Genomic DNA, 27,813 nt, shown 5'->3' on the forward strand with positions numbered 1-27,813 from the left:
ATAACTATAGTGAAAATATGAGCTCAATTAGGCATAAAAAAGACACAAATTTATAATTTGAAAATTGAAATTGGAAATGTAGACAAAAGGTTACTCACCAAGTTTCATTCTCCAAGATGTGTTAAAACATAATTGTCTTTTGGTGAATTGGAAGGGCTCTCACAATAGCTAACTGTTTTGGATCGTCAGCTAACCATTTAATAACTTAGCTTTAGCTCATTGTTGTCTATTAAGATCTGGTATCAAAGCTGCCTCACGTAATACTTCTTGAATATCTTCATCATCAACTTTACCATCCATTTTTTCCACCATTCGGTTAAAAGAGTTCGCCATTTTATCCAAAGAAGTTGTTATTCCTTCTTTTTCTCCCATCTTTCTCTTGTGAGGATGTGTGCCAGAAGAAGTCGAACCTTGTCTTTTTCCTTTTGTATTAGAGTTTGGTTCTTCTAAATCTATGGCAGTAGCACCTAACCCCATGAATTCCACTTCATTTGTTTCTCTACTCATCGCTTCATCAGCATCCATAGCAGTTTCAGCTCCATGACCGGTGGCTCTATCTTTAGCACACAAATCCACTATATCATCCCAATTTTGAAGCACCTTGTATCGAAACGGTTTAGCCGATTTATGCGACTGGAAAACAAAGAAAAAGTCAAATCCAATCTACTTTGAATAACAAATAGCAACATATTAAAGAATACTTACAGTGCAATATTCATTCCAAGCATTTTCATTCTCAACTGTGATCATGTGCTTAGTGCCATCCCAATCAAATCCACTTTGGCCAAGGATGTCACTTACAATACCATACCACGATCTCCATAATTTGATACGGTTTTTGACATTATCTGATGTGACATTAACATTGAAGCTTGTAGATAACACTGCGGCTGCAACATTCAATGCTGACCTTTTCCAACCTTCGTCACCCTTGTTGCCCAACTTCCTTTGATCTCTAAGTACATCAGCCAATACACGTTCCATTTCCAAATTCCATGTAAAATAACTTCTTGTTTCCTCATTATTTTTTCCTAAAACTTTTCTTTTGTCTGTCATCTTTTCATTAGATGACTCCATTGAAGTTAATGTCACTTATTCAACATGCACATAACAAATAGTAGATATGACCTACTTTATTCATTTGACTAGTCCACTGCACAATCATAGAAAATATTTCAAGCAAAGTTTTTATGCAATAGCTAAGTACATAAAAGTCTATCTTCAATAGAAAAGTACAATAGTAACAAAGCACACAAAGTTTGTCAGCAATAACAAATTACATTTTAAAAAGAACTATCCCTAAGCAAAGTTTCTCCTAACTTGATAGTTAGCAAACATATTCATAGCTAATGTATCTCGAAATCTTGTCCATTCCTCGGTAGCTTGAATAGTTGTGATATCATCTATGACATTATTTTGAACTTCTTCCCTTGATTGATGGACTAACTCTTCATCAACAACAGATCAAAATTCTAAGTCTTGAACTTCTAAAAGTTGATCAGTTTGTTGTTTGTCTCTTATGAGATTGTGTAACACAAAACAAGCATTGATAATTCTTATTTGTGTCTTTATATCAAAAAATGAAGGAGTTCTTAATATACTCCATCTTTTTTTCAAGATCCCAAATGACCTTTCTATTGCATTTCGGGCACTTGCATGACAAAGATTAAATAACTCCTTATAACTTTGAGGGGTGTTTCCAATCCACTCATTGAGATGATATCTAGTCCCTCGATATGGTGCTAAAAATCTCGGACCATTGGTATATCCCGCATCCACAAGAAAATACTTACCTACAATGTTTAAAATAAAAAACATAGACTTAAACTAGACCAAAAAAAAAGAAAAAAAATTATTTCTAAGAAATATTAACAGTTGGAATTTCAAGTTTGTTTTGACGACGTAACGCATCTCGTAATACTTTAGAATCTCCTGCAGACCCTTCCCACCCAGGTAACACATGAATAAACTTTAAATCTGGACCACAAGCAGCTAACACATTTGTAGAGACATCACCCTTTCTATTACGATATCTAGGTCTCTCATCAGGAGAAACTGTAACCGAAATATGAGTCCCATCAAGTGCTCCAATACATCTCTACAAACAAGACAATTTTTTTAGATTCTAAGAAAATTTTATAATTAACTAATTTCTCCTAACAATTGATAAACTTACCTCAAACCATCTCCACTTGTTTGCTTCCGCACCTTCTAAAGTACAGGGTTGAAAATTCAAATAGTCTTTGCTCACTTTCATTACCGCTCTCAAGACATCATTGAATTGCCTACTTATGGTTTCTTTAGATGTACAATAACTAAATTGCACTACCCTATATTTTAGGTTGTGAGCAAGGATATGTAAAAACATTGCTATTGCTTCAATTGTTGGAACATTTCTTGTTCTTACTAATCCATTCTTGTAAAATTCTACAAAGGTTAAAAAATGCATTTTTACTAAGCCTCAATTGTTCAATGCAATCTTTATTTGTTCCTCTATAAAGACGATTAAGGAAGCTGTGACGTTCTAGTTCCCAATTACGGGTTAGTTCCTTAACAAAATAGTTATTATGATACCATGTCACTACACCAATGACCATATGAACAACACATGCAGCAGCTAATAAGATTATCTTCTTATACTCTTCTCTTTTACGTTTTCTTGAAGTCATTGCAGTGTCAACTATGCTATGATCCATTTCTTCTCAATCCAAACTGCATGATAATGATATAAGATGATATGTGCATATATTATTTGGAGATTTAAAACAAATATCTAGGTAAAAGATGTAAAACAATAATACTAGTGCAATACAAAGATGATCAACTAAAAACAATGATACTATTAAATCATGTCTTAATTTAATATTAGCCTGGTTATTATTTCCTCTGGTCCATGTTGGTTTTTCAACTTGGATGTTTTTCATACTATCTCTGCATTTTTGTCGATTCAGAATTTCTTCTATATACTCCGCCTTATACATATTTCTTCATGTTTCAGGAAATCATTGATTAGGTTAGGAGCCAATATGCCTGCGAGAGCAGAACGCATGGCTCGGAGGAGTGATTTTGATCAATACACCCCTTGTTGCAGTGGGGAAACCTACGATGTTGTTATATATTGTGGGATTATTGACATTTTGCAGGATTACGATATCAGCAAGAAACTGGAGCATGCTTACAAGTCTTTACAGGTTGACCCTTCATCAATCTCAGCTGTTGATCCAAAGCTTTACTCAAAAAGGTTCCGGGATTTTGTGGGTAGAATATTCATTGAAGACTGGTAATAGTAACTAGAAAAAGGTTCAAACATTAACATGATGGGAGAGTTTTGATCTGAATGTCCAGAAAATAGCTGAAAGAAGAATTCATTGTTTGGAGTTGGAGAGCTTGTGGTTGACGGTTTGATTCACGGACCACTGTTTATGTGGCTATGACCAAGGGAGCTCACCTGAATGCACATGTTGTTTTCGTGGCTGAATTTTGAATGTACACAGCCATGATAATGAAGGCAGGGAGATCTTTGTACATGGAGGATGATAGAAATGATCTCTGTCTTTTTTCTCTTTGTTTTTTTTTTTCCATGAAAGGGAGCAGGGTTTGTGGATTCTTTTTTGTGGTCACAAATAGGATATGAATATGATGTGAAAAATGATTGAGGAGACATGAAAATGTTTCTCAGAGATTGGATTCAAAATGCGTGGATAGTTTTTTGTTAATAAAAGAAAGTGTACAGTTCATTTAGAAAGGATAGATGGTAAATTTCTCTTCTTTTTTCCTCGGGAAGTTGGCAATTTCTTGTTTAATTTGAGATATTTTGGAGACAAGGTTGAGATATTAATCAATTAACAACTTAAATGCTTCCTCTGTCAAATATAATACAGTATATAATTGGAAGGTAGAGAAAATGAATACAATATATAATGGATCACAATATCACGTTCACAAACAACAATATTTATCAAAGCAAACCAAATTACTACTTCAATTAAAATATAGGAGTATCAATAAGAAGCATGCATCAAGGAATGTAAATAAAAGAGAACATAAGTTATGTAGAAAATAAAAGACAACACACAACAGTCATTCCAATGAAAACAACTTAGCCCACGCATTTCATATTATTTTGTAAGATTAATTAGATACCTCTCCAGCGTTCACCGTAATGGCATGCGGAGTAAACCAAGATCCTGGCCCTGCAAAAAGATTCCATTAGAGGATACCATCACATGCACAAGAAATTCAACCTTTAACTTCATGAGTGAAACAAAGGAGATCGTGCACATTTTTTTCAAATAATATAACATGTAGATATCCAATAGAACAGTGGACACAAGCAAATAAGAAATTAGCATATTCAGGACAAACAAAAATAAAATAAAATACACATAAGAAATGGGAACAACAGCACATGACACACGGGCAAAAGAGTAATTTTGAAAATCAGGGAATCGATAACCCGATGGAAAAGGTCCCAACTCCAAAATTATAATTCAAACATATAGATAAATAAAAAATATTTAAGTACAATAACAATTAACAGGTATCACAAAAAGGTAGATAGTTCCATTGCATTTATTTGATTCTTTTTTTGTTTTGCAGTTGTCAATTGCAAACCTGAAAATTCCAGCATTGTTACTAGTTAGCAGAAAGCTCTACATCTGCCAATTGAATAGTTAACATTGTTACTTGTTATTCCAGCATTGCTTAAAACCTATTTATTTATTCATTCATTCAGTTTTAGCATATTCTTTTACCCTTACACCTTTTCAATTTTTTCATTTTATAGTTGAGAAAAGAAAATGTTGCTTAAGCATTAAATTGTTTTGTTTGCTATTGTGGTAATCATGTTCAGGAAAGGCTTTCTGGACTTCCTAGTGGCAGTGCATTGTTTGTAGAAGCTATGACATCTCAGCAACTTATGCTTTCCATTCAAGAGGATGATTTCATAGAATTGAATGATATTGCATGAATTGATTGACTTTAAGAGATAACTGGTAAGAAATTAGTATTTTTCAGTCAGTTGAAATTAGTATTATTAATCATAACTGCTTGCAAAGAATAATTGAATGTGCCGACACTAGAATACTGCTCCTCGATGTATAATGCAAAAGGTTTAAAATTAGTGATAAAAAATAATTAAAAATAGTGGATAAGTTAGATGATAATTGAAAATTTAATAGTTTATAAATATAAAATGAAATGAAAAGATTTTTAATTTTCTTACTGAATTTCAGAATTCGTTACTGTACATAGTTTTAGAAGATAATTATTTTATCCTAAAAATTAGAATTGTAAATTTTTTTACTTCTAATTTTAATTTTTTATGAAATTAATTAAATAAATGAATTTATACTATAATTTATTGGTTTCGTATTGTAAAAATTATATATCTATATAAAAATATATAAATGGGGCATTTACTTTTGATGTCCATTTTTATTTAATAGATTTTGCTCCAAAATTAATTAAGAAATTATTAGTTCCTTCTCTTCCATTGCTCATGCACCCAACCTCAATTGTTATCACAGTAAATAAATTAAGGAACAAGTAATTTATCTAATATTTATATCTTTTGTTATATTTGTGGGACCATCAGAATTTCCTCTCTCCACTATAGTAGCAAGACCTATTCATTACTGTTTGTGCTACTTTCATTTTCCAATCTTGTTCAGGAGGCAAATCAGATGAATTCCAAATTGTAAGTGTTACAACATAATGATAGTTTATGAATTGACTTAACCTTCTTTGTACTTTTGAGGTTAAGCTGACTAATTTTATGTTCTTCATGGTATTTTTGTTTGGATAAATCTCTCCATAAATACTTATGAGAGAAGAAAATAAAAGAAAAAATGAAATAAGCTTCTCCATAAACTAAAACTAGTTCATAAACTAAAACTAGTTTATGCATAGGTTAAAAATTAGCTTTTGGAGAAGTAATATGAGAAAGCTTCTACTCATTAGCTTATGGAGAAGCTTTTTCTTTTTAATTTTCTTCTCCTATTAGTGCTTAAGAAAAGCTTATCCAAACAAGGTCCACTATATATTCTGCAATCTGGTATTGTGCCATATATATGGATGGTGGTTTTGGACATTTGGATTTGTGTAGTTGTTGTTAATAACAATGATGCTTATGCCTTTGGGCATGGGTTTGGACTAGTTGTATCAAACTATGTTTGTGTATTGGTATTTTGGGGGAGGATTTCCACTTGCTTACTGCATTTTTACATGTATATTATGTAACTGGTTTCATTTTATTGCTACATGTGAGGTATAACTATTCTGTTTTTTAAAGCCATTGCATTCTTTTTTTATTTTCTTATGTTTATGTCATTGTGGCCTTATTTTAAAAGCATGGTTTTGTTGTACTAATTATAAGTCACATCTAACTTCTGTTTGAGTTTTTCTTAAAGGCCGAGTGTGATGAGTTAGTTCAGCATGCTGAGGCTTTGAAGGAAGAAAATGCTTCTCTCCAGTCAGAAGTAAATCGAATCAAGAGTGATTATGAGCAGCTAGTCTCCGAGAATTCAGCTCTCAAGGTAATGTTAGAATCTTATATTGCTACTTTTTGGAAATTGGAAGTTTTTAAATGGAGGGAAAGAAATGAAGAGGGATGGGATGGTGGGGTCATTATTTCCTCTTGCTCAAATGTCTAACTAAAGAAAGGAGAACTAAGGAACTCTCTAAAATAGTATTTAATGAGAATTAAGGCATAACATTCAAAACTTCAAGGATTCCATTTAACAATACTGGAACATAGACGTTAATAATAACAAGAGTCAAGTAATATAAAAGAGAAAAAAAAGTACAACAAAAAAGGGAAACATATGGTTGCCTATCTAAACATGACAGTGAAAGAAGGAATATAAAATAGAACATAGACCTCTCTTTGATGTGAACAGAGTAGAGACCACAGAATGGTGTGCCAAAGTTCTAGAGTGTGGGCATGTAGGGTTGTCTAGAAACTCCACTGGTATGCCATGAGTTGGCAGGAAATGCAGCTGATAGCTTTGGATCATGTTGTTTGTGTTGAAGAGAGAAGAGACTGGTGTTATTTAGCCTTTAAAAGGAATGAGTTTCACATAGGGCTTGGATTCTAATGAAATTAAAGGGGGGCAAGATCCTCCCCAAACAGAATGAAACAATATCATTCAGGGGTCGAGGCCAAAAAAGGAGGACTTTTGTGTCTAATGCAATAGAGGTCGTGTTGGCTGCTTTTCATTCATGGTGCTCCACTTGGGACAGCGAGCTGCAATGCAATGGGGTTCCACTTAGTGGCCCATATTCATGATGCGCTGCAATGCCATACCAGCACTAGAGAGTGTGATTGATTACTTTGCTGGAAGCTGATGACTTCTTGGGTTGCCATCTAAACACTAAAATGGGGAGGTAAACAGAGATTGGAATTTACCATTAAGGGAAATTGGAGAACACAAACAAGCACAGAGAGGAAAGATACAAATAGACATAAGGCTATGAAACAGCATAACATAAGAGAATGACTAATTTTATGTTATACGATAGGATTGTAGATTTGGGGAATTCGGCTTTGGCCCATGTGCCATCACCTTGATTTGGGGTTAAGGCTGCTCAATACTATCAGCCTATTTAAATCTCAATCCATTGAACCTGTGAGTTAAATGGATTAGATCAAGTTGACCCGTGAACCAATCCATTTGTAGGATTGTGTTATTTTACTTTTTGTTTCTTTTGTTGGAAGTTGATCTATTACTTTTTATTCAGAAGAATCAATGCTACAACATCTCTGAGGATACCTGGCAACAAGTTCTAGCTTTCAACAGGTTTACCTATGAAAGGACTAAATGCTTAGTAAAAACATAAACTAAAAAGAGATCCAAAACCAAAAAATGGAAAGCAAAGTTGGACAAATTTTAAAGGAAGCAATAGGGCATGTCTGCAATCCATGGTAGCAACAGGGTCTGTTCTGCCCATAACGCAAATAATTATAATGATGGGCAGCATAAAGTGGAAGTTGCAATCATGAAATCGTTGTTTAGATAAGAAGAGATGCTTCATAAAACAAACAGATCCAGAGTTGGTGGTAGTGGTTTGCTTCATAAAACAAACAGATCCAGAGATGCTACATAAAACAAACAGATCCAGAGAAGTTTCAATATAGGCTTTCAATCTCATAGAAAACGAAACATAAATCAAAAAAATCAAGCAACCCTTATAACTACAAAAATGAAATCAAAATCAAACAAACATAAACTTGAAAAAAGAAAAAAAAACAGAGATGAGTGAGGGAGAGAGGAACTTACTAGCGAGGAGAAGGAAAGCCACGGAGAGGGAGTGGTAGCTCGTGACGCAGCTGAGAGGGAAAGAGAGAGAGAGAGCTTGTGATGGTGTGCTGAGAGGGAGAAAGCTCGTGCGTGCAATGAGAGAGAGAGAGCGCTCGTTCGTTCGTAATGTGTGGTGTGAGGGTTACGGGGAATTTTAAATCCTTTGCTTTTTTATGAGAATTTCAAATTCTCTGAAATTAGTATATGAAAATACTTTGTAAAAATGACAGCATTTTAATTACTTTTAAAATACCTCATCCAAATATATTACATTATTGAAAGACAATTTAATATCTCTGTTGAAATACTTTACCTAGTTAAATTTCTCCATCCAAACACAGGGTAAAGGTTTCCAAAGTGGAAATTAGTCATTTTGTCTTCAATGCCAAGTCCAAATCCATACAGCCAAGAACAATTTCTACGGCTACCTTCCAGACCTTAAAATTTGTCTCATTCAGCATTGGGATAGAATTCACTTGGGCAATAACATTTGCAGCACTGGTAATATTAACTAAACAGAGAACAAAAATTAATAACATGTTCACATATAATCAAGCAAGTCATATAAAGTATATATAATAAGACATGCAAATATTTCCCATAACAAATCCATCACAAGATACTCAACACAATATTAATTCTAGTCTTTGGACAATGAAATTAATTTGTAATTGGTACTCTCAACGCAATGATCAAATATTGACAATTAGTTCTGACAAATAATAGTCTTTCTTTGGACCGACTATTATTCTCATGAAAAAAAAACTTTATAATTGTCACATATTTACCATCGCAGGTATGTTATTATTTGGCCAAATTGTGTCTTCCTTTGGGCCTAGCACAATTCGCATAAATAATTTCATACTAACATCCATGTAATTTAATTAAATCAATTTACATAATAGAGGTTACTTTGGCAACATAATAGTTCAATCAATTTAATTAAAATTATCGGACACGCAAATAAATGGAAAAGATCCGCAATGGTTAAATTTGCACCCAATTATAATAGCAGTAAATATGTGAAAACAAAATCATGGTAAACTAATTACGCATCCGAAATGAACATATCATGGTACTATCGCAAATTTATACTAACCACAAGAATGTCATAAACTATCAGCCTATCACTAATTCATGAAGGAAAAACAGTTGGCAAAAAAATAGTAAATTATTCATATAAAACAAAAGACCATTGCCTTATTACTGATTCATATAAACAATATATATATATATATATATATATATATATATATATATATGAAATTGTGTCACGAACAAAATACCAACGCGGGATGCGTACAAGAGTTTTCGAAAACCTTATATGTAAAAAACAAAATACCAACGTCGGACACGTACAAAATACCAACTTTGTATTCGACGTAAAGAGTTTGAAAACCTTATATGTATAAAACAAAAAAAAAACTTTCTTGTTCATGAAATATATATTGTTCAAGAAAATCAATGCCAGATACGTAGAACCTTTATCCCAAATAGAATAATATGTGAGCACACGCGACACAAACAAAAACTATGTACAAACCCATAAATCAAATGCAGAGGCCTTTTATCCATTGCAAAAAAAAAAAATTACGACCATAACACAAAAATTTACGGATTTTACAATTTTATTGATCGAAATAGTTTTTCCACAAAATAAAATTAGGGTTCATATAACTAAAACGATCCACATATCAGACAACTTTAAATACCAATAATCTAACAGTAATGGTGGCTCTGATACCACTTGTTGAGAATTTCAATAAACCTTATAAAATACCAAATGAGCATCAAAACACATTACGTCAGATTATCAAGAGGTTTTAAGGAATACCTGGATCCATAGAGCTTGATCAACACGCAGCGGAATCTTACAGTGGTCACGAACAATTGGTTTAATGACCTTCCTCAACCAAATCACCTTCTTCCTTATAGGACCTTCGTTTTCTCTTCAGATGAGGAGAGGAGAAACTGTTTCTTGATTTGGTGTATTGGGGACCATAATCATGCCTTAGGTTTTAGCCTATTAGGGTTCTCATTATCCTCTAATGGGCCAAACTGGCTTCCACTCATTAAGCCCATATCTATTTTTTGTTGGCAGTCTAATGGGTTCATTGAATTAGATCACTTTATATTGAACTCATCTAAATGTAAATAACTAATATAAATGTTATAATATAATATGTAGCCCATATTAATTAATTAGGAATTATAAAATTCCTAACATCACAAATTAGTTAGATTAATTAACTAAACCATATTGAAAAGAGTATTTGACATATAACATTGTATAGAATGATGTATTGTACTTGATGTGCAGTGTAGCTTTGAGTTTGTTCTCGGAGAGGAGGTGGAAGAAGGACCAAAGAGAGTGGACGAAAAGAAGAGGAGCGAAAAACAAAGTGAGAGGTTTGTATTAGGAAAGGAACGAATTCGTGAATGCTTTAATGTGAGAGATCGAAGAAGGATATTTGTTCTTAAGGCACAAGCAGATCTATGGTGTCTCCTTCTTTGGTTGGTGGTTGCAGATCTAGGTTGAGAGGGTGGTGGGATGGTTCACCGATGGATTTGGAGTCGTTGGCAGCGCGTGGTGGTCGTAGCTGTGGTGCTATAGTGACTGTATAACTGTGTTGCAAAGTTAGATTTTTAGGGGTTTATAATTTCAATAAAAATAGTGGGGGCTTTTAGCCACCACTATTATAAAATAATTAGGGTAAATAGTTATTTTCATCCCTGAATGTGTAGGGCGCTAACAAATTTTTTCCCCGAAAGATAAAAATTCAAATTTTAGTCTCCGAAAGTGAAAAAAGTGCAACAAATTTATCCATCGGATAACTTCTGTATGTTGTTGTTAATGAAAAAGCCTATGTGGCACATTCGAGGATAAATTTGTCAGCGCTCTACACATTCATGAATGAAAATGACTATTTACCCAAAATATAATTTAATCATCTTTCCTTTTTTTTAATCATTGTAGGCATAACATTACAATAAACACTTAAAAATAGGAAAACAAGCATAAGTTAGAACAAACATAATAATAAGCATAATATTGATTAATAAGCATAATTTATCTATTGCTTTGAAATTTCTAATGTGACAGTACCTTACTCAAAATATGAGACTCAAACAAAAAATGCACAACCATTAAGTTAATCCTTACAAAAAATGAGACCCAACTTGATTTTGTCACTACCTAATGTTGTCACAATAGAAATTTCAGAGCAACGGACAAATTATGCTTACTATTATGTTTGTTCTAACATATGTTTGCTTTACTACTTTTTTAAGTGCTTATTATAATATTATGCTTGCAACAATTAAAAAAAGGTGAGAAGATTAATATTAAATTATATTTTTGGTACATAGTCATTTTTGTCCTTGAATGTGTAGAGCACTGACAAATTTGTTCTTGAATGTGCCATGTAAACTCTTTCATTAACGGTAATAGACGGAAGTTAACGGATGGATAAATTTGTCACATTTTTTTTTCACTTTCATGGACTAAAATTTGAATTTTTATCTTTTGGAAATAAATTTGTCATCGTTCTACACATTCAGGTATAAAAATGACTATTTACCCAAATAATCATTTCAAAATTCAAAAGTTAATGGAACAATAACGTTTCCAACCGAAATAAAAAAACAAAAATGATATATTTTGAACACTTAAAGAATCAAAATGAAACTTTCAAAACTTAATGTAACAAAACAAACAAATCCTAAGACATAATGAACCAAAAGTGATATTGAACCTATTTTTAAACATTGAGATAAGTGAAAAGTTAATAAGATAAAAATTATGTGTATAATTTGAAGAAATTTATTTATGATAAAATTCTAATTGAATAAGTGAATTTGGTCAGTGATAAGATTGTTCAAATGAAATGAATTCGTAGTCATGTATAAATAAAAGTTAAATTAGTCTTTTGTCCTTTAATTTATTATTTAAGTTCAATTTAGTCCTTTATTTTTTTAAAATGATTCAATTTGGTCCTCTTGTTTTTTTGTTCAATTTGATCCACTAATTTTTAAAATTAATTCAATTTTGTGGGAAATGTACATTTTGTGACCGTTTAAAATCACTTAATGATGATTTTGAATAATCACAAAATATGATTTCTTATAATTTAGACTCAAGGATCAAATTAAATTGATTTAATAAATTAGAGGATCAAATTAAATCCCAAAAAATAGAGGATAAACTTAAATATAAAAAATAAATTAGATGACTAAAAAAATAATTTAACCATAAATAAATGATAAATATATTTTCACTATGAATTTAAAGGAGCTAAAAAGTAACTTTTTTGTTTTTTTTACTTCCTATACCATATAAAATAATATTTTATATAATCAATTGAAATTATTTTAGCTTAGTTTTTATGTTTTATGGTATATTTTACCATTCAATTATAATTATTTTAGAAATTTTATCACATAAATTTTTAATTTTTACGCATTTTACTATCATTTAGTAAAAATGGTGTCTCTTTGTAATAGTAACTTTTTTAAATAACACTTCAATATTGATGAAGTTTGTAAGTATTAAAAATTTGAATGATAAAATTTCTGAAATAAAATGTGCAACTAAGCCTAATACATATTATTAAAGCTAATAAGTTTTGTAAAGAAATTTTTCTGCCTCTTTTGCATGCAAATTCCGCTCATTAATCATGCAAATTATACAAATTAATCATCCATTATCTATGCAAGTGCCAACGATGCATTAATTAGGTAGAACACCATTTGTTAATCAATCAATCACAATATATGATATTCCTATTAATTACATTAATCCTCATTATTGTATACCTTAAAAATCAAGAAAATCTATATGGTTTCATGTATTTATGGAGGATATAGTTTCTCTCAAAAAAATCACAAGGCATAGTTATTTGTCATTGCTGATATCTAAATTTCAAATATGCAGCGGAGAAATAAGGAATATGTAAATCGCCCTTTATGCATAATATAGTAATCAAATCCCATGGAAAGTAAAATGCGCTATATTAATTTCAATTTATTATAGTAATACAAACTTTAAAAATTAACAGGTCTTATAATATAAAATTAACAAACTGGTCTAAGTAACTGTTAGTTTCTCCTACAAATTTGAGATTATTTTATATATTTTCTCCCACATAAATACAAGTTTTTAGTTTATTTTATAATTAGCAAGTCATGAGCTCTAATGTGAAATTATTGGAAATTTAATATATGCAATTATGCAATGAAGGCTTTCTTAAGCAAGTTAAAAATCATTAGGAATCATTAATTATCCTACCGAACAATAAAAGGGCATCAAACGTGTATCATTTATAGTGTATAGTTTTTTTTCCCCTGAGTATAGTACATAGTTCATATTTCTCATTGATGAACTTCTATTAGCTTTAATTTGGTAACTTTTTTTAAAGAATTAGCTTTGATAATTAGTTATCTATATATTTGTTTAAAGTTATTAGTTTAGATTTTATTAAATTATAGAATATCCAATTCAATTCAAGTTTAGTTTTGATCTTTCACATGATATATATTTAAATTTTTAAATTTTAAAAAGGCAATGTTATACACGGATCAATATTCCATAGTGATTAGTAAATACTTCTTAAAAGAATGAAGAGAAATTTATTATGACTAACATGATTATCAAACTACTACCTCCCTCCCTACAAGACCCTTAAATTCCCACTTTCTAAGCAAGTTGGATAATTTAATTTGTAGTATTAATTTTTTTTTTTGGTGAATGTATTAAATTTTGTTTGTTTCTTAAGAAAGTATTAAATTTGTATGCAATTTGTATTATTTTTTAAAAATTATTTTAAAATTATTGGACTTATTTTTCTTTTGCTGAATCAAATTATTGGACTTATCATCTCACTCTTTTCACTTAATTATTTTCTATCCACTTAATTAACGCGGGTTACTCTTCTCAATCCTTATTAGTGAGTGAGAGAGAATGAATTTATCTTATTAGTAATTTATAATATTTATTGTAATATAATTAAGAATATTCTTGTAAAAAATAAATAATAAAAAAAACTTAAAAATAATCTTATAAAAAAGAAATAAAAAATAGTCTTATATTTATGGAGGGTGGTACTACCTTAAATCACGTTTAACTTTTAGTATTTTCACAAAAAAAATGTTAACTTTTACTTTTAGTATTTTTAACATATTTTAAAACTGAATTTTTAAATTTATTTATGGCTTAAATATTTTTTCCCTGCAATTTAGTGTTTTTTCATTTTTGTTCTTTAATTTTTTTTAATCCTTACAAAATGTTTTGTTTTATTGTTTGTCCTTATAACACTTATGATAACATTTGTTCACTGTTTAAAATGTTTTTTTAACTATTTAAAGCACTGTCTAATATACTTTAAGGATAAATAAAATAAAATAAATATATTTTGCAAAGACAAAAACAAACGAAAAAAATTACAAAGCAAAAATGAAAAAAAAATACTAAATTGCATAAATAAAAAATATATTTAAACCTTTTTTTATAAAAAAAATTTAACGATTTAACCCATATTTTTTTTTATAAATGAACAATACTTATAAAGAATTTTTTTATATTTACAAAAAAAAAAAAAAAGTTGTGATTGTTATCACCTGTGTGATGCACGAGTTGATGAATAAATTAATTACGTAGTTTAATGTGTGCTGATTAAATAATCAATTAGATTTCAAATTATTATATATCATCTTAGTAGTATTATATTATATCATGTTTTTTTTTATATCAGATTTATTTGTGAAGCAATCTACTCGTGGGTTTGAGGTTAACATAAGTTACTCATCAATTTCTTTTATAAGTCTTAAAACATGCTGATAAAAATAGTTTTTAGTATATATACTGGATTATGAATAGATTATAAAATTATATTTTTAATATAAATAATTTTAAATATAAATTATTAATAAAATTGACAACAAATCATTACAATAAGCACAGGATGTGTCACATTCATCATACATACTCAAGTAAGACAAACAAAATCCCTTTTTAAACCACATTTAATATCCTTTGACACACAATTTTAACAATAATAATAGTCTTACCTGACTTTACATTTTCTTAATATTCACGGTCACTTATTTATTTTTCTTTTATTATCACACCACTTAATGTATTTCTCATTATATTTTTGTTTTGTTTTAATATTTCTTTCATGTTACCCATCTAACACTAATACATGAGCTGTGAAAGAACTTTTTTTATTTATAATGTGTGAATATGGAGTAGTATTGATAAGTTGTCGCCCAAAATAAAAGATACTTGCATTGATGGGTTAATTAGTTATTAAATTCATGCATTTATTAATTAATTATTTTATTTATATTTATTTAATAAATCATATTAATTAAACATTTACAATTATTTATTGGCGGAGATAATATGTTTTAATACTATCATTAATGAATATTTGAATTTATGCATTTATTAATTGATTATTATACATTCACAAAAAGTTTGATAATGACTTTAAAAAATGAGATAAGTGAAAAGTTAATAAAAAAAGAATTATGTGTATAATCTGAAGAAATTTAATTGTGATAAAATTCTAACTAAAAAAGTGAATTTGATTGGTGATAAGATTGTTCAAATGAAATGAATTTGTTAAAGAGTGCTGGTATGTAGTTATGTATAAAACAAATGTTAAATGTATTTTCACTATGAATTCAAAGGAGCCTATTTTTTTTATTTTTTTTACTTCCTATATGATATAAAATAATACTTTATATAATCAATTGAAATTGTTTTGACTTAATATTAGGCTTAATTACATATTTTACCATCAAACTATCATCATTTAGTGAATTTTTTCATCTAATTTTTTTTCATGAATTTGACCACTGAAAGTTTTCAATTTTCACATATTTTACTTGTGACAACCTCTATCCTGACATACATATTTATATAATATTATACATGAAAAATGTGAAATAACATAAAAGAGTTATGTGAGTAAAAGGTTCACATTCTCGTTAATTATTAAATTAAAAACTTATCAAATAAGGGTATAAAAACATCTCCGACCCAAAACAAGGTCATCCAATTTTTACAAAAGGGAAACAAGTTAAACAACAGAATAACATAAAGTAACATGTTCAGAACATTATACAAATACTATAAAAACATATGCCCCAATGTAATGTCATATCAGAGCGTTATGTCCTAACGTCGTCTAGCACGATGTTCTTTAAAGTCATCCATCTAACCATCTGTTCTCACGAACACAAGGTTTGAGATCATCACATGATCCAAACACAAATAACAAATAGGGAGTGAGTTATCATATTCCTAAACAAATAGAAATAAACGAAAGCGCGCGCGCACACACACACACACATATATATAATATAAGTATAACAAGTTCAACTTATCACAATTCGCATCATTTTACCACTCATTACGTAACATCACGTGTACCAAAGATTTGATCACAAAATCACATTTCACAACTTCACATTAATCACGTATATAAAACAACACATCTCAAGTACAACATAACATCTCATGCTCACACAATTCATTATCCACCATAGCGTAACATGTCACAATGGTCATTACACAAGCGTTATGCAACAGATATACTAAGACTCAATCATATATGCAATGTGGTATCATGTCAGTGAAAAACCTCGTCGGGCCCCTAGGAGTACATGATAAGACAAATCACATACTGTTAGGTCAAGCCACTCTCACTAGGTAAAATCAAAGGGAGACCAGTTAAGGTTATATTGTTTTGCAAGAATGCTCCAACTATGTGGGATCAGCACAGACTTAAAGGAGCACTCAAACCGGGTGTATTTACCCCCAATGGTTAGACTCTGAAGAGTCCGACAGAGCGCCTCCCTCCTGATTCAGGTCCAACCCAAAAAATATTTTAACATGCAGACTTTATCTATGAACTATACAAAACACACGACTCCTTAATTGTTCTTAAAATAATTTTAACTCATCATGCCTCAAAGTGATTAAACTCTTTGGGTTCCTACAGTGGATCCCATCATAATACTCGTTACATATTAACTCGTCACCCTTAAAGAGTCTTATAGTTGTGTGATTGTAAAGTTCATAACTCACAACTCAATGCGTATAATATCTCAATACATATGTATCTTACAATTCAACACATACTCAATTTATCACATGCACCCAATCTCAATCACAATGTTATAATCTCAAAGTAACATGTTATCACACCTCATGAATCATTTATACATCACATAGTATTAATATATACATGGCACAAATATAATCTTTACCTATGAACTATGCAACACACACAACTACTCAATTGTTTTCAAAATCATTTTAACTCGTTGCACCTCAAAGTGACTAGACTCGTTGGGTTCCCACAATGGAGCCCATCATAAAACTCATCGCGCATTAACTCACCGCCCTTAAAAGATCTTACAGTTGTATGATTATATAATTCATAGCTTATAACTTAATGCACACAACATCTCAATACATGTGTGATCTCACAATTTAACACACACTCAACTTGTCACTTACACAGTTCATCACACTTTCATAATTCCAAGACAACACGTTATCACGCCTCATGCATTATATACATGTCACACAGTAATAATATTTATATGTTATATTTTTCTCATAGTCATATCAAAATCAAAGGAATAAAAATCATAGGTCAAAGATACAAAAATACCAAGAGCACTCGACTTTATCAACCAATTCGTATCAGGGCATCAATTGGCTCGTCAAACATAACAATCTCGTAATTATAATCGTAAAGGTAGAATTATAATACAATAAACATCCCAAAATAAATCTCAATTTGATCCTCTAAGAATCCCTCACATGTTCAATTCTAACCCCAATTGTGATAAACTCATCCCTTACCTCTAAGCGGGTTCATGTGTGTAGTTCAACAGCGATAGCGATGTCTCTAGAGGTTTCCTAAGATTCCTCAAAATTTTCTTTTGATTGTTTTGCTAGGGTTTCCAAATGTTAAAGAGAAAGAGAAGAAATTGGAGTCTCAATTTTATTGTCTTTGTGCAAGGGACATTTCTCTCTATAGACATTATTTCGCAAATCTCAATTGTAGGAATGTGCGAAAATGAATTTCGAAGGTAGTGTCCAAATTTCAAGGCAATCCAATGATTAACGAGTCCGGGATCGTAGTTTTATTGAGATAAATTGGGTGTATGTGAGAAAAGAGATGGTTTTGGGAGAAGAAGAATGAAAAATGAATTTGAGGAAAAGATAGAGTGTAGAAACATATCGTAAATGTAAAAATTGGCCTAATATATCTCTATTTATAATTAGGTACTTCGAGCCTATTATTTATTATATTTTTCTTTATTTTATTATTTCATAAAAAAAACTTTATTTTACTCTTTCATTAAATAAATAACCAATTAAAACATTCTTTTATTTTCTAAAATATCATTTTACTCTATTTATTTTCTAATACTATGAAACCCTTATTTTAATTAACAAAAAATCATTTTCTCTCATTTATTTAATTTCTAAAAAACCTTATTAATTTTTTAAATAAAACTCTTTTTAGAGGGTGTTACATTACCACCTAAATTTGTTCTTGGCAAATTTATCACCAAAGTTTTCATTTTTATGCATTTTACCATCATGTTGGTCGCAAAACAACATTGTTTTGCAAAAAAAAAATGTAAATTTTTTTAATGAAACATCAACATCGGTAAATTGTGCCAAAATTATGAAGTTAAATGGTAAAATTTATAAAATAAACTTGAATGATAAAATTTCTAAAATAATAAAAGTTAGATGATAACATGTGCAATGAAATCTAACATTTACAAAAGAAAAAAGTAGCCTTATATAATAAAAACAATTCAATTAAGAAATTATAATTTTTGAACTAAAATATATATATATATATATATATATATATATATATATATATATATATATATTTTATCCCATTAAGATAATCAATTTGACTAAAATATTTCTTTAATTTCCACAAATGGTATTTAATTACAAAAAATATTTTAAAAATATCTGTAAAAATATAAAATATAATTTAAATAATTATTATAATCTACACCGATAAAAAAAAAATGTGCATTGCTGATATATACATAAATTCCTAAGAAAGAAAAGAACGGCAAAACCCCAATCAACGAGCTTGCGGAAAAACGGTGTCCACGATTGCACATCATCGTGTCAGAATCGCAACCATTAATTTTGCGGAGCAAAATTTCAAAGATGCTAACCCCTTCTCAAAGAAACAGAGACATGTCGCTTCCGCGAATATTCCAGATTACAAACGCCTCCATAACATGCAAGTCTCTATATATACGATCCATACCACGTCATTATCCAAATCATTCATTGCTATCTCCAAATTCTCAGCACACGCATTTCCGTTCTTTGTCCTTGATGGGTTTAGTGTTTGGAAAGATTAGCGTTGAGACAGCAAAATATGAAGTGATCAAATCCACAAGCGAGTACGAAATTCGCAAGTATGCACCCTCAGTAGTGGCTGAAGTCACATATGACCCATCACAGTTCAAGGGGAACAAAGATGGTGGCTTTATGATTTTGGCCAATTACATTGGTGCTGTGGGGAAGCCCCAGAACACCAAGCCTGAAAAGATTGCCATGACTGCACCGGTTATAACAAAGGACAGTGTTGGTGGGGATGGTGAGACGATTGCTATGACGGCCCCCGTTGTGACGAAGGAGGGTGGCGGTGAAGGCGAAGAAGGGAATAAGAATAACAAGATGGTGACTATGCAGTTTGTTTTGCCGGCTGTGTATGGGAAAGCCGAAGAGGCGCCTAAGCCGACCGATGAGAGGGTTGTGATCAGAGAAGAGGGTGAGAGGAAGTATGGGGTGGTGAAGTTTGGAGGAGTGGCGTCGGAGCAAGTGGTGAGGGAGAAGGTGGAGAAGCTGAGGGAGAGTTTGGAGAAAGATGGGTTTAAGGTTGTTGGGGAGGTACAATCCTCCTTGGACAATTCCTGCGTTCAGGACCAACGAGGTTATGATCCCGGTTGAATGAACTTGAAGGGTGTTGTTAGTTAACGAATAATGATTTACATATTTTAGTGCTTTCTGTTTGTTATTAGGTTTCTGGTACTTCTGTATGATGTTGATGATAAGAAGTTGTTGTAGTGCTGCTTCTTGTTATTTTGTTTGAATTAAATACACATAATGAATGTTTTTTATGTGCCATGTTTTGTTTTCTTGTTGTCTATGACTTTGGTGCCATCCATGATTGTGCTTTACAATGCAATTTTGGTCGAAGCAAAAGCTTTCTCCAATGATAAAGAGCTGTTTGAGAGGGTGAATTCTGGTGAAATGATTTTCATACCTACCCTTTTACCTATTCACGAGTGTTTTAAAAAAAATAGTATGAAAGTATCATAATCGTATTTCAATGGACATGAGTACAACAACAAAGCCTTATCCAGTTATCCCACTAAGTGAGATGGATTACATAGATAACACATGCTATTCAGTTCGGTTAAAAACCAAAACTTCAAGAATATTATTTAATTTCAATGGCCACAGTTATGATGCTGATGGTTAGTGTATTTAAACGACCTATGCTAGCATGGTTATTTATGTACCATAAGTTAATAGACCATAAGGAATTGCAAATTCAAAGGGAATTAAGAATGATAATCAAGACACATTCAATACTAAACTAATACAGCTGGTGTACTCTATTCATTATACCCCTGAACTGAATTTATAGGACTGCAACTGTTCACGGAACATAAAATTTACATATCATACACAGAACAAAGAATAGAGCATGATATACCACTCTTTTTAAGTTATCCAGAGAACAGCTTCACAATTATGGTGATAACGTTGAAGAGAATAAGGGGAAGTCTCAAGAATTGACAGGCATATATAAGCCCTATTACTTGCCCTTTAAGAGAATTCCTCTGTGGTCCTGTCATTTCTGCCAATGTCCATCCTCTTCGAGCAAGGAACCGGTCCTCATTCAAAATTGCCAATGCATTTGCAAAGAGCAGAAAACCTTCTAGCAATGTCCAGAACCCCATCTTCTGCCACAAACACAAAGGGTTAGTCACACCTTAAAAGATTTTGTGGAAAAATGAAGAAAGCAAATTGTTTAAACAGAAACACATTCACTTTCTTTGGGTTGTGCATCTTAGTATTCAGAGGAAAGCTTCTTCATAAGTTTCACTTTACTTTTCACACAAGAATCAGTTATAGAAATTCAAATATCAATAGTGTATGAAATGCACAAGCAAATTCTAAGGTCATTATTATCAATAGAGGCTGTCTTTCTACCTGGTTTGAACTGCATACAGGGCCAATGCTTTGACTCCATGGGATATTGATCAATAAAGCCAAAACCAAAGTTATCCAAGTAAATCAGAGTGCAAGGAATGCAAACCCAAACTAGGGTGACATTCTACACAGAATTGACAATTGTATGTAAAATTCTGGAGGAAAAACGAAGAGATTTTATCAAGATGTTCCTGCCCTCTGCAATCTTCTATGTACCTTCAAATATCAGATTGCAATAAATTTCATACATTTTGCCTATCCTGACTAGACTGGCTAAATGGGGATGCAAACCCAAACTAATTTAACATATGTTCATTTTACAAAGAACTCAGAAAAAGTCTAAATAAAATGCAAGCTGTTTTTCTTGGCTCGGTTGGGTGTCTCGCAGCTTCCAAAGTTTGTTTGGAGCAATAATTACAGTGGTTTTAATAGTATCCATACCGAAATTCACAAAAAAAATAATAGAACAATCAATTTTCATATGAACAAATCTAAGCAACTTAACCAAATCATGGAGAACAATAAGGATCCCAGACAACAGAACACCAATCCTCATGGAAAAAAAATCATTATAGTGAATTTTTTTCCTCCAGTGTTAAAATCACTGCAAAACAGAATCCAAATAAAAATGTAAGGCTGATGATTCTAGTCCGCAATGGTACAATATTCTACTCCAAGTCATAAGATCACTGCAAAAGTGCAGCATGACATGCTGCTTAAAAATAATATATGGCAAGATGAGAAAGATGGGACAAAGGAATCTCAGTATTAGTAAGTTCTGGTTATCTTCAATTCCTTTAGGAAGTTACATATACATAGCACAGTTTCTCAGTAACATTTCTGATCCTCAAATCTAACCATTAAAGAATAAAAGGTTCAACTTTGTGTGTATAAATCACAAGGCTTTCAATTTTGAGTATAATAACAAGTAAAACAGCACAACTCAAAGTCTCAAACCAATCAATCCGCACAAGATTCTCCACTAATAATCAAAGTGAAAGGATCAATAATTAATACATTTTACTTCCAACTTTCAACACAAGTTTTGCCCCCTCTAGCAATAATAACTAAACAGTGGTTTAAGACATTTCTCTTTCTCAAAAGTAAATCAACGAAATCATGCAAGATTGCAAGGTAATCAACACTCAGTTAACCGATGGCACAACCCAAACTCGCATGCAAACCAAAAACATATAAAATTGTAATCTCAGTAAGTATAACAATAACAGTATGGACCATACTAAATATTATCAGTGAAACCAATTTTATGTGATCCACAAAATTGAAACCATCGCAATCCAACCAAGAAGTTAATCATCAAACTAAGAAGCCATAACAGTTTAACTTTTTCAGGAAAAAAATAACAGAAGAAGAAAAATCGGGATGAGTTTCTCACCAGGGAAGGAAAAAACAACGACCTGCGAGGTCTCAAGTCTGAAAACCCGCTCTTAAGAAAGAAATATCTAGAGACACTCCGAAGAGTCATCTAACGATGCAGAACTGCCGTAGATAACACGTCAGCATGAGAAACTGAAAATACCCGTTGGATCAGCGGCCTACGCAGCAACAAATGAAGCAGCCCGCAGTATATCTTTCTCGGTAAAGTCAGTTGCACGTAAGTTAATAATAGTAGTAACTACTAACTGGTAAGTGGTAACTTGCATATTTGAGTGGCATTTTGAATTTTAAAAATCAATTTTGTAGCAAGTAACATTTGACAAAATCAATCTCCACTAATTTCTTTCTTGACAATTCTATTTTTTTACGCACACATTATTTTGTGAACGTAATAATACATCGTGACTTAATAAATATGAGTATATGTTTCAATAAAGATTTAAATGGTGTCTCAATACCATGTGAGGGATTAAACCCTTTGACGGTCAAGTCATGAGTGTGCTTAATATTTTTTTTTGTGTGTGTGTGTGTGTTTAGTTGCAAAAATTAAAATTAACATCAGCTTTACTCTTATACTTTTGCTAAAGTTTAATTTAAATAAAACTCTTACATGATTAATCAATTAGACATCACTTAAAATATAAAATTTAAAGAGTTTATTTTAGATAAAAATTTTACCTTATGAATTAATTAGAAATCACTTGAATGTAAATTTAAAAAGAATTATTACAAAAGTCAATAATAATATTATTATGCATGTTAATTTATAATTAAATGATAATGTAAAAAATATTTATAATTATAGTATATTATTTTTTAGAAAAAAGTCATAGTATATTTTAATTAAGTTAAAACTGAAACTTTAAATTTTCCTTTTAAGTTGATTTTTTGTACATAGATTACTTCACATAAATCTGATTTCAATTCAAATTAATGGTATAAACTTAAATTATCTTTTCTCATGAATACCTTAAAATATCTACTTTAAATATATCCTTAGAACATCTTTCACAAATTCAAATTAATTTTTTCAATGTATATTTTCTAAAAAAAGACCTCAATTATCCATGTGTGATTGGTTCGAATAATATTAAAGTTGATCTCTTAAAATAAAGTCTTAGTTTTTAAGTTCTAATATTATGGAGGAAAAAATATAATTGAAAGAAAAAAATATTTAAAAAATAATTTCCGAGTTTTTCAATAAAAAATAGTGAACAGTGATCAATAAAAACGGTAAAGATTTCATACTAATAATAAAATGATAAAAAAAAAAAACAAATAAAAAATCCGACCCGATTCGGATAACGTGTAATTTGTTTTTGAACTAGCCGATAACATCCTTCAGCGAAGCAAAAACCCAACATGGACGATAAACCCTTCTTCCACTGATCCATCATCCCCACCCAAAAATGGCGTCACTTCACCACCTCCTTCTTCTTCCCTTCCCCCACTCTTCAACCCCACACAAACCTCCCTCCTTCCAACGCAGTAAAACCTTACTCCGAGCCTCCACCGTCGAATCCCCAACCCCAAAACGCCGCGGCAGAAAGAAAAAACCCGAAACACAAACCCCCTCAAACAACACCCCTCCCCCCCAAAACGCAGACAACAAAACAGAAGAAGACGAGCTCCACGACTACGACGACGGCGTGGACTTCCCCTACTCGGACCCTCCCTTAATATGCTGCTTCGGCTTGGCGCGGAAGGAGTTCGTCCCTGCGGTGCGGGTGCAGGACTACCCGATGCACCCGGACATCTACTCCGAGTGGAAGATGCTGCAGTGGAAGCCCCCCGAGTTCGCACGTGCGCCGGGCGGCCCGCCGTCCAACGTGGCCGTGGCGCACGCGCGCCTCGGGGGGCGGGCGGCGTTCCTGGGGAAGGTCGGGGACGACGAGTTTGGAGAGGAGATGGTGCTGATGATGAACGAGGAGAGGGTTCAGACGAGAGGGGTGAAGATTGATTCGAAGTGCAGGACGGGGTGCTCCTACATGAAGGTGAAGTTTGAGGAAGAAGGGAGGATGAAGATGGAGACGGTTAGGGAGGCCGCGGAGGACTCGCTTCTTGCAAATGAACTCAACCTTGCCGTTTTGAAAGAGGTAGTTATAGTTAATGTTTTTGTCTTTAGGCCTGGTCATTCCTGCCAAAAACAGTGATAAATCTTTGTTTGGAAATTTGAGTGCACACAAGGTGAGTATTCTCCTCGCAACACGATTTATTCTATACCCAACAGTCAATCCGAATTTGAATCCTGGACCACTTGGTTAAGACTTAAGAGACCTCTCGATTCCTCTTTTTCCAGTGTGATTCGTCCGGGATGTTATAGTTTGATATGAGATAATGATAAGGTAATGACTATTAACTAGCATATTTTGAGAGGAATAGAAAATATTTTAGCCACATCTTAGAAGAGTCTATTGAAAAATGAAGTAAGCAATTGTTTAAACAGAAAAGTGAAGAAGTAAATTGTTTAAACAGCTGGGTTGTAACAATTTGGTTCATTAGTTTGGTTTGAGGTAACAGGTATGCAAGTGTTCTACTCAATAGTAGCATTATTATTGCAAAAGCAAAATTTATTTTGTATGAACTTGATTTTGGTTAATAGTGTATTTGTTGGGCAATGATTTTAATAATTCTGGCCATAAAAATTTCCAGCAGGGGATTAGTCAGATATGAGCTTTGGTATAAAGATTTCTTGATTGTTTGGATGTGGGATTTTCATATTGAAGCTGCATAGGACTTGTTAATGCAGTGAACATTTTTCATTGAACTGTGTGTGGAAGCACCGGGTGTTTATCTATTGAGTGATCTTATTGAATCTGCTGTGCTGTCGATGAAAAGGTGATGAGCATAACAATTAATTTTGATGCTACGGGGAAATTCGTTGTGGATGATTGCTTTACCAGTCAAGGTGCAATAAGGATGGATGGAAATTTAAGATGTGCTTAGTGTGAGAAGGATGAAAATGTAAGATGGGGAAAGATTAAAACTTAAAAGAAATAGTTGATGGAGAAACAACAAAGGTCAACAAAATATTACAGCATGCATCACAATTAAATACACTGTCAATTTTGATTCTTTTTCCATTACATTGCTTTTGTTTCCCTGCAAACCAGACACACTTTCTAATGTTATAACTTGTAAGACCTGTTTGGGCAGGGAAGTTTAATCTGTTCGGTTGGGTAGTATAGCCTTATAACTACATAGATGGGGATGACAACATTTTGTTAATGTAGGAGGAAGACTCTTCTTCATCGACATGTTTGCCCGTGTTAAGTGTAAACTGAATTTGTTGTGATTGCTTTTGTGTGGACTACTGCAGGCAAGGATTTTCCATTTCAATTCAGAAGTTCTAACATGCCCCTCGATGGAATCAACCCTATTCAGAGCAATTAAGTGGACTAAGAAGTTTGACGGCCTTGTATTTTTTGATTTAAATCTGCCATTACCTCTGTGGAGATCACATGATGAAACAAGAGAAATTATTAAAAAAGCATGGAATGAAGCAGACATAATTGAAGTTTCACGAAGTGAACTAGAATTCCTTCTAGATGAAGAATATTATGAGAGGAAGAGAAATTATAGGCCACAGTACTTTGCTGAAAATTATGAACAAACCAAGAATCGACAAGAGTATTACCATTACACTGCTGAAGAAGTCTCGCCTTTGTGGCATGATCGACTTAAATTCCTGTTTGTGACTGATGGAACACTTGGAATTCACTACTATACCCCTTCTTTCGATGGGTCTGTGATGGGAACTGAAGATGTGCTCATAACACCATATACTTGTGATAGAACAGGCTCGGGTGATGCTGTTGTGGCTGCCATTTTAAGAAAACTAACCACTTGCCCTGAAATGTTTGAAAATCAAGATGTTTTGGAGAGACAGCTACGCTTTGCTGTTGCAGCAGGAATTATATCTCAATGGACTATTGGTGCAGTTAGAGGTTTCCCTACTGAAAGTGCTACTCAGAATCTCAAAGAACAAGTTTATGTGCCTTCATTGTGGTGATTAAAATTGTATCTGTAACTTCAATAGAGCTTAGCAGAGCCTTGAGGCATTAGTTGGTAGTTATTGTTTGATTATTTATTTGGAACTTCTCTGCAAGTGTTTGATATAAAATGGGGGCAGATGAACACAATCAGATTGCAAAAATTGTTTGGTTGTTTCGTTTGGCTCCAACTCATGCATGTATGAACAGGAGGCGGATGTCAATTGAAAATTTTGTAGGTAAAATTCAGATGTACACTATTCTTGTAATGGGGTTGCAGTTTGTATTTGTAATACTCTTCCCTTCCTCATTGTTCACCTTCTGCTTTAGTTTTATGTACCTTCATTCTATACATGCAAAATTCGACAATTAACTATCTGTTTATTTTGAAGTTGAGTGAAATCGATTTTGAACAAAATTAGGATTTTTAAATAACTGTAGTCATAGATTTTACATGATGACTTATAAGGTGTGAGAAATTGATTCCTAAAATGATACAAGTAGCCCCTAAATGGTACTCTAGAGAATTTGTCCAATTATGTGCTTGGCACTTGGCAGTGCTTTAGTAATTGTTCTGTGACAATGCAAACATATGCAACCTGGGCTGGAACTAAACAGAAACGGAACTGGAGGAATTAAATGTGGTGGTATTTTTTTTTCCCTTACAATGGAGGCAATAGAAATAGAACTTAAGATCCCATGCAAAGTACCACTAGTCCAATTTATCTTCATGCACTTTTTTCTTGGCATTGGTACATGCATGAGTTTTCTAAATATTTGTTTAGCCAAACAAGCACGCACGTTCTTGTGTTATATTTTTGGTACGTGAGTT

General features: G+C 32.1%; 4 protein-coding genes and 1 non-coding gene across 10 annotated transcripts; 2 read left to right on the forward strand and 3 right to left on the reverse strand.

Moving 5' to 3' along the window:
* Window positions 1-216: 216 nt before the first annotated feature.
* Window positions 217-984, reverse strand: LOC102669828 (uncharacterized). The gene is made up of 2 exons (XM_026127824.2): window positions 706-984; window positions 217-633 (listed from the first exon to the last, which is right to left on the reverse strand). Exons 1-2 carry the CDS (start codon window positions 982-984, stop codon window positions 217-219), a joined length of 696 nt encoding a protein of 231 aa, XP_025983609.2.
* Window positions 985-19,575: 18,591 nt separating this feature from the next.
* On the forward strand, window positions 19,576-20,495 carry LOC100499762 (SOUL heme-binding family protein). Its single transcript, NM_001248740.2, has one exon. It carries the CDS (start codon window positions 19,702-19,704, stop codon window positions 20,317-20,319), a length of 618 nt encoding a protein of 205 aa, NP_001235669.2. The 5' UTR covers window positions 19,576-19,701; the 3' UTR covers window positions 20,320-20,495.
* A 472-nt stretch (window positions 20,496-20,967) lies between these two features.
* Window positions 20,968-23,073, reverse strand: LOC100500402 (uncharacterized). 6 transcript variants are annotated; one of them, XM_041013766.1, is made up of 3 exons: window positions 22,988-23,036; window positions 21,592-22,195; window positions 20,968-21,341 (listed from the first exon to the last, which is right to left on the reverse strand). In XM_041013766.1, the coding sequence occupies exon 3, from the start codon at window positions 21,336-21,338 to the stop codon at window positions 21,105-21,107; it is 234 nt and encodes a 77-aa protein (XP_040869700.1). In that variant the 5' UTR covers window positions 21,339-21,341; window positions 21,592-22,195; window positions 22,988-23,036; the 3' UTR covers window positions 20,968-21,104.
* LOC113001311 (small nucleolar RNA snoR27) lies at window positions 22,346-22,441 on the reverse strand. Its single transcript, XR_003266630.1, has one exon. It is a non-coding gene; the product is annotated as a small nucleolar RNA snoR27 (small nucleolar RNA).
* Window positions 23,074-24,231: 1,158 nt separating the features above from the next.
* LOC100810729 (fructokinase-like 1, chloroplastic) lies at window positions 24,232-27,236 on the forward strand. The gene is made up of 2 exons (XM_041013831.1): window positions 24,232-25,085; window positions 26,309-27,236. The coding sequence occupies exons 1-2, from the start codon at window positions 24,399-24,401 to the stop codon at window positions 26,999-27,001; spliced, it is 1,380 nt and encodes a 459-aa protein (XP_040869765.1). The 5' UTR covers window positions 24,232-24,398; the 3' UTR covers window positions 27,002-27,236.
* The last annotated feature ends 577 nt before the right edge of the window (window positions 27,237-27,813 follow it).

This window comes from Glycine max, chromosome 3 (genome assembly GCF_000004515.6).
Source record: "Glycine max cultivar Williams 82 chromosome 3, Glycine_max_v4.0, whole genome shotgun sequence".
Taxonomy (NCBI): Eukaryota; Viridiplantae; Streptophyta; class Magnoliopsida; order Fabales; family Fabaceae; genus Glycine; species Glycine max.

Excerpts from the sequence above, each read along its gene's own strand:
- LOC102669828 (XM_026127824.2), bottom strand. The coding sequence starts at position 984 with ATGGAACGTGTATTGGCTGATGTACTTAGAGATCAAAGGAAGTTGGGC. Across the intron at positions 634-705 it reads CTTGGAATGAATATTGCACT|TCGCATAAATCGGCTAAACC; the intron begins GTAAGTATTCTT and ends TTTGTTTTCCAG.
- LOC100499762 (NM_001248740.2), top strand. The coding sequence starts at position 19,702 with ATGGGTTTAGTGTTTGGAAAGATTAGCGTTGAGACAGCAAAATATGAA.
- LOC100500402 (XM_006576122.4), bottom strand. The coding sequence starts at position 22,147 with ATGAGGATTGGTGTTCTGTTGTCTGGGATCCTTATTGTTCTCCATGAT. Across the intron at positions 21,342-22,096 it reads TTATTGTTCTCCATGATTTG|AAGATGGGGTTCTGGACATT; the intron begins GTTAAGTTGCTT and ends TGTTTGTGGCAG.
- LOC100810729 (XM_041013831.1), top strand. The coding sequence starts at position 24,399 with ATGGCGTCACTTCACCACCTCCTTCTTCTTCCCTTCCCCCACTCTTCA. Across the intron at positions 25,086-26,308 it reads ACCTTGCCGTTTTGAAAGAG|GCAAGGATTTTCCATTTCAA; the intron begins GTAGTTATAGTT and ends GGACTACTGCAG.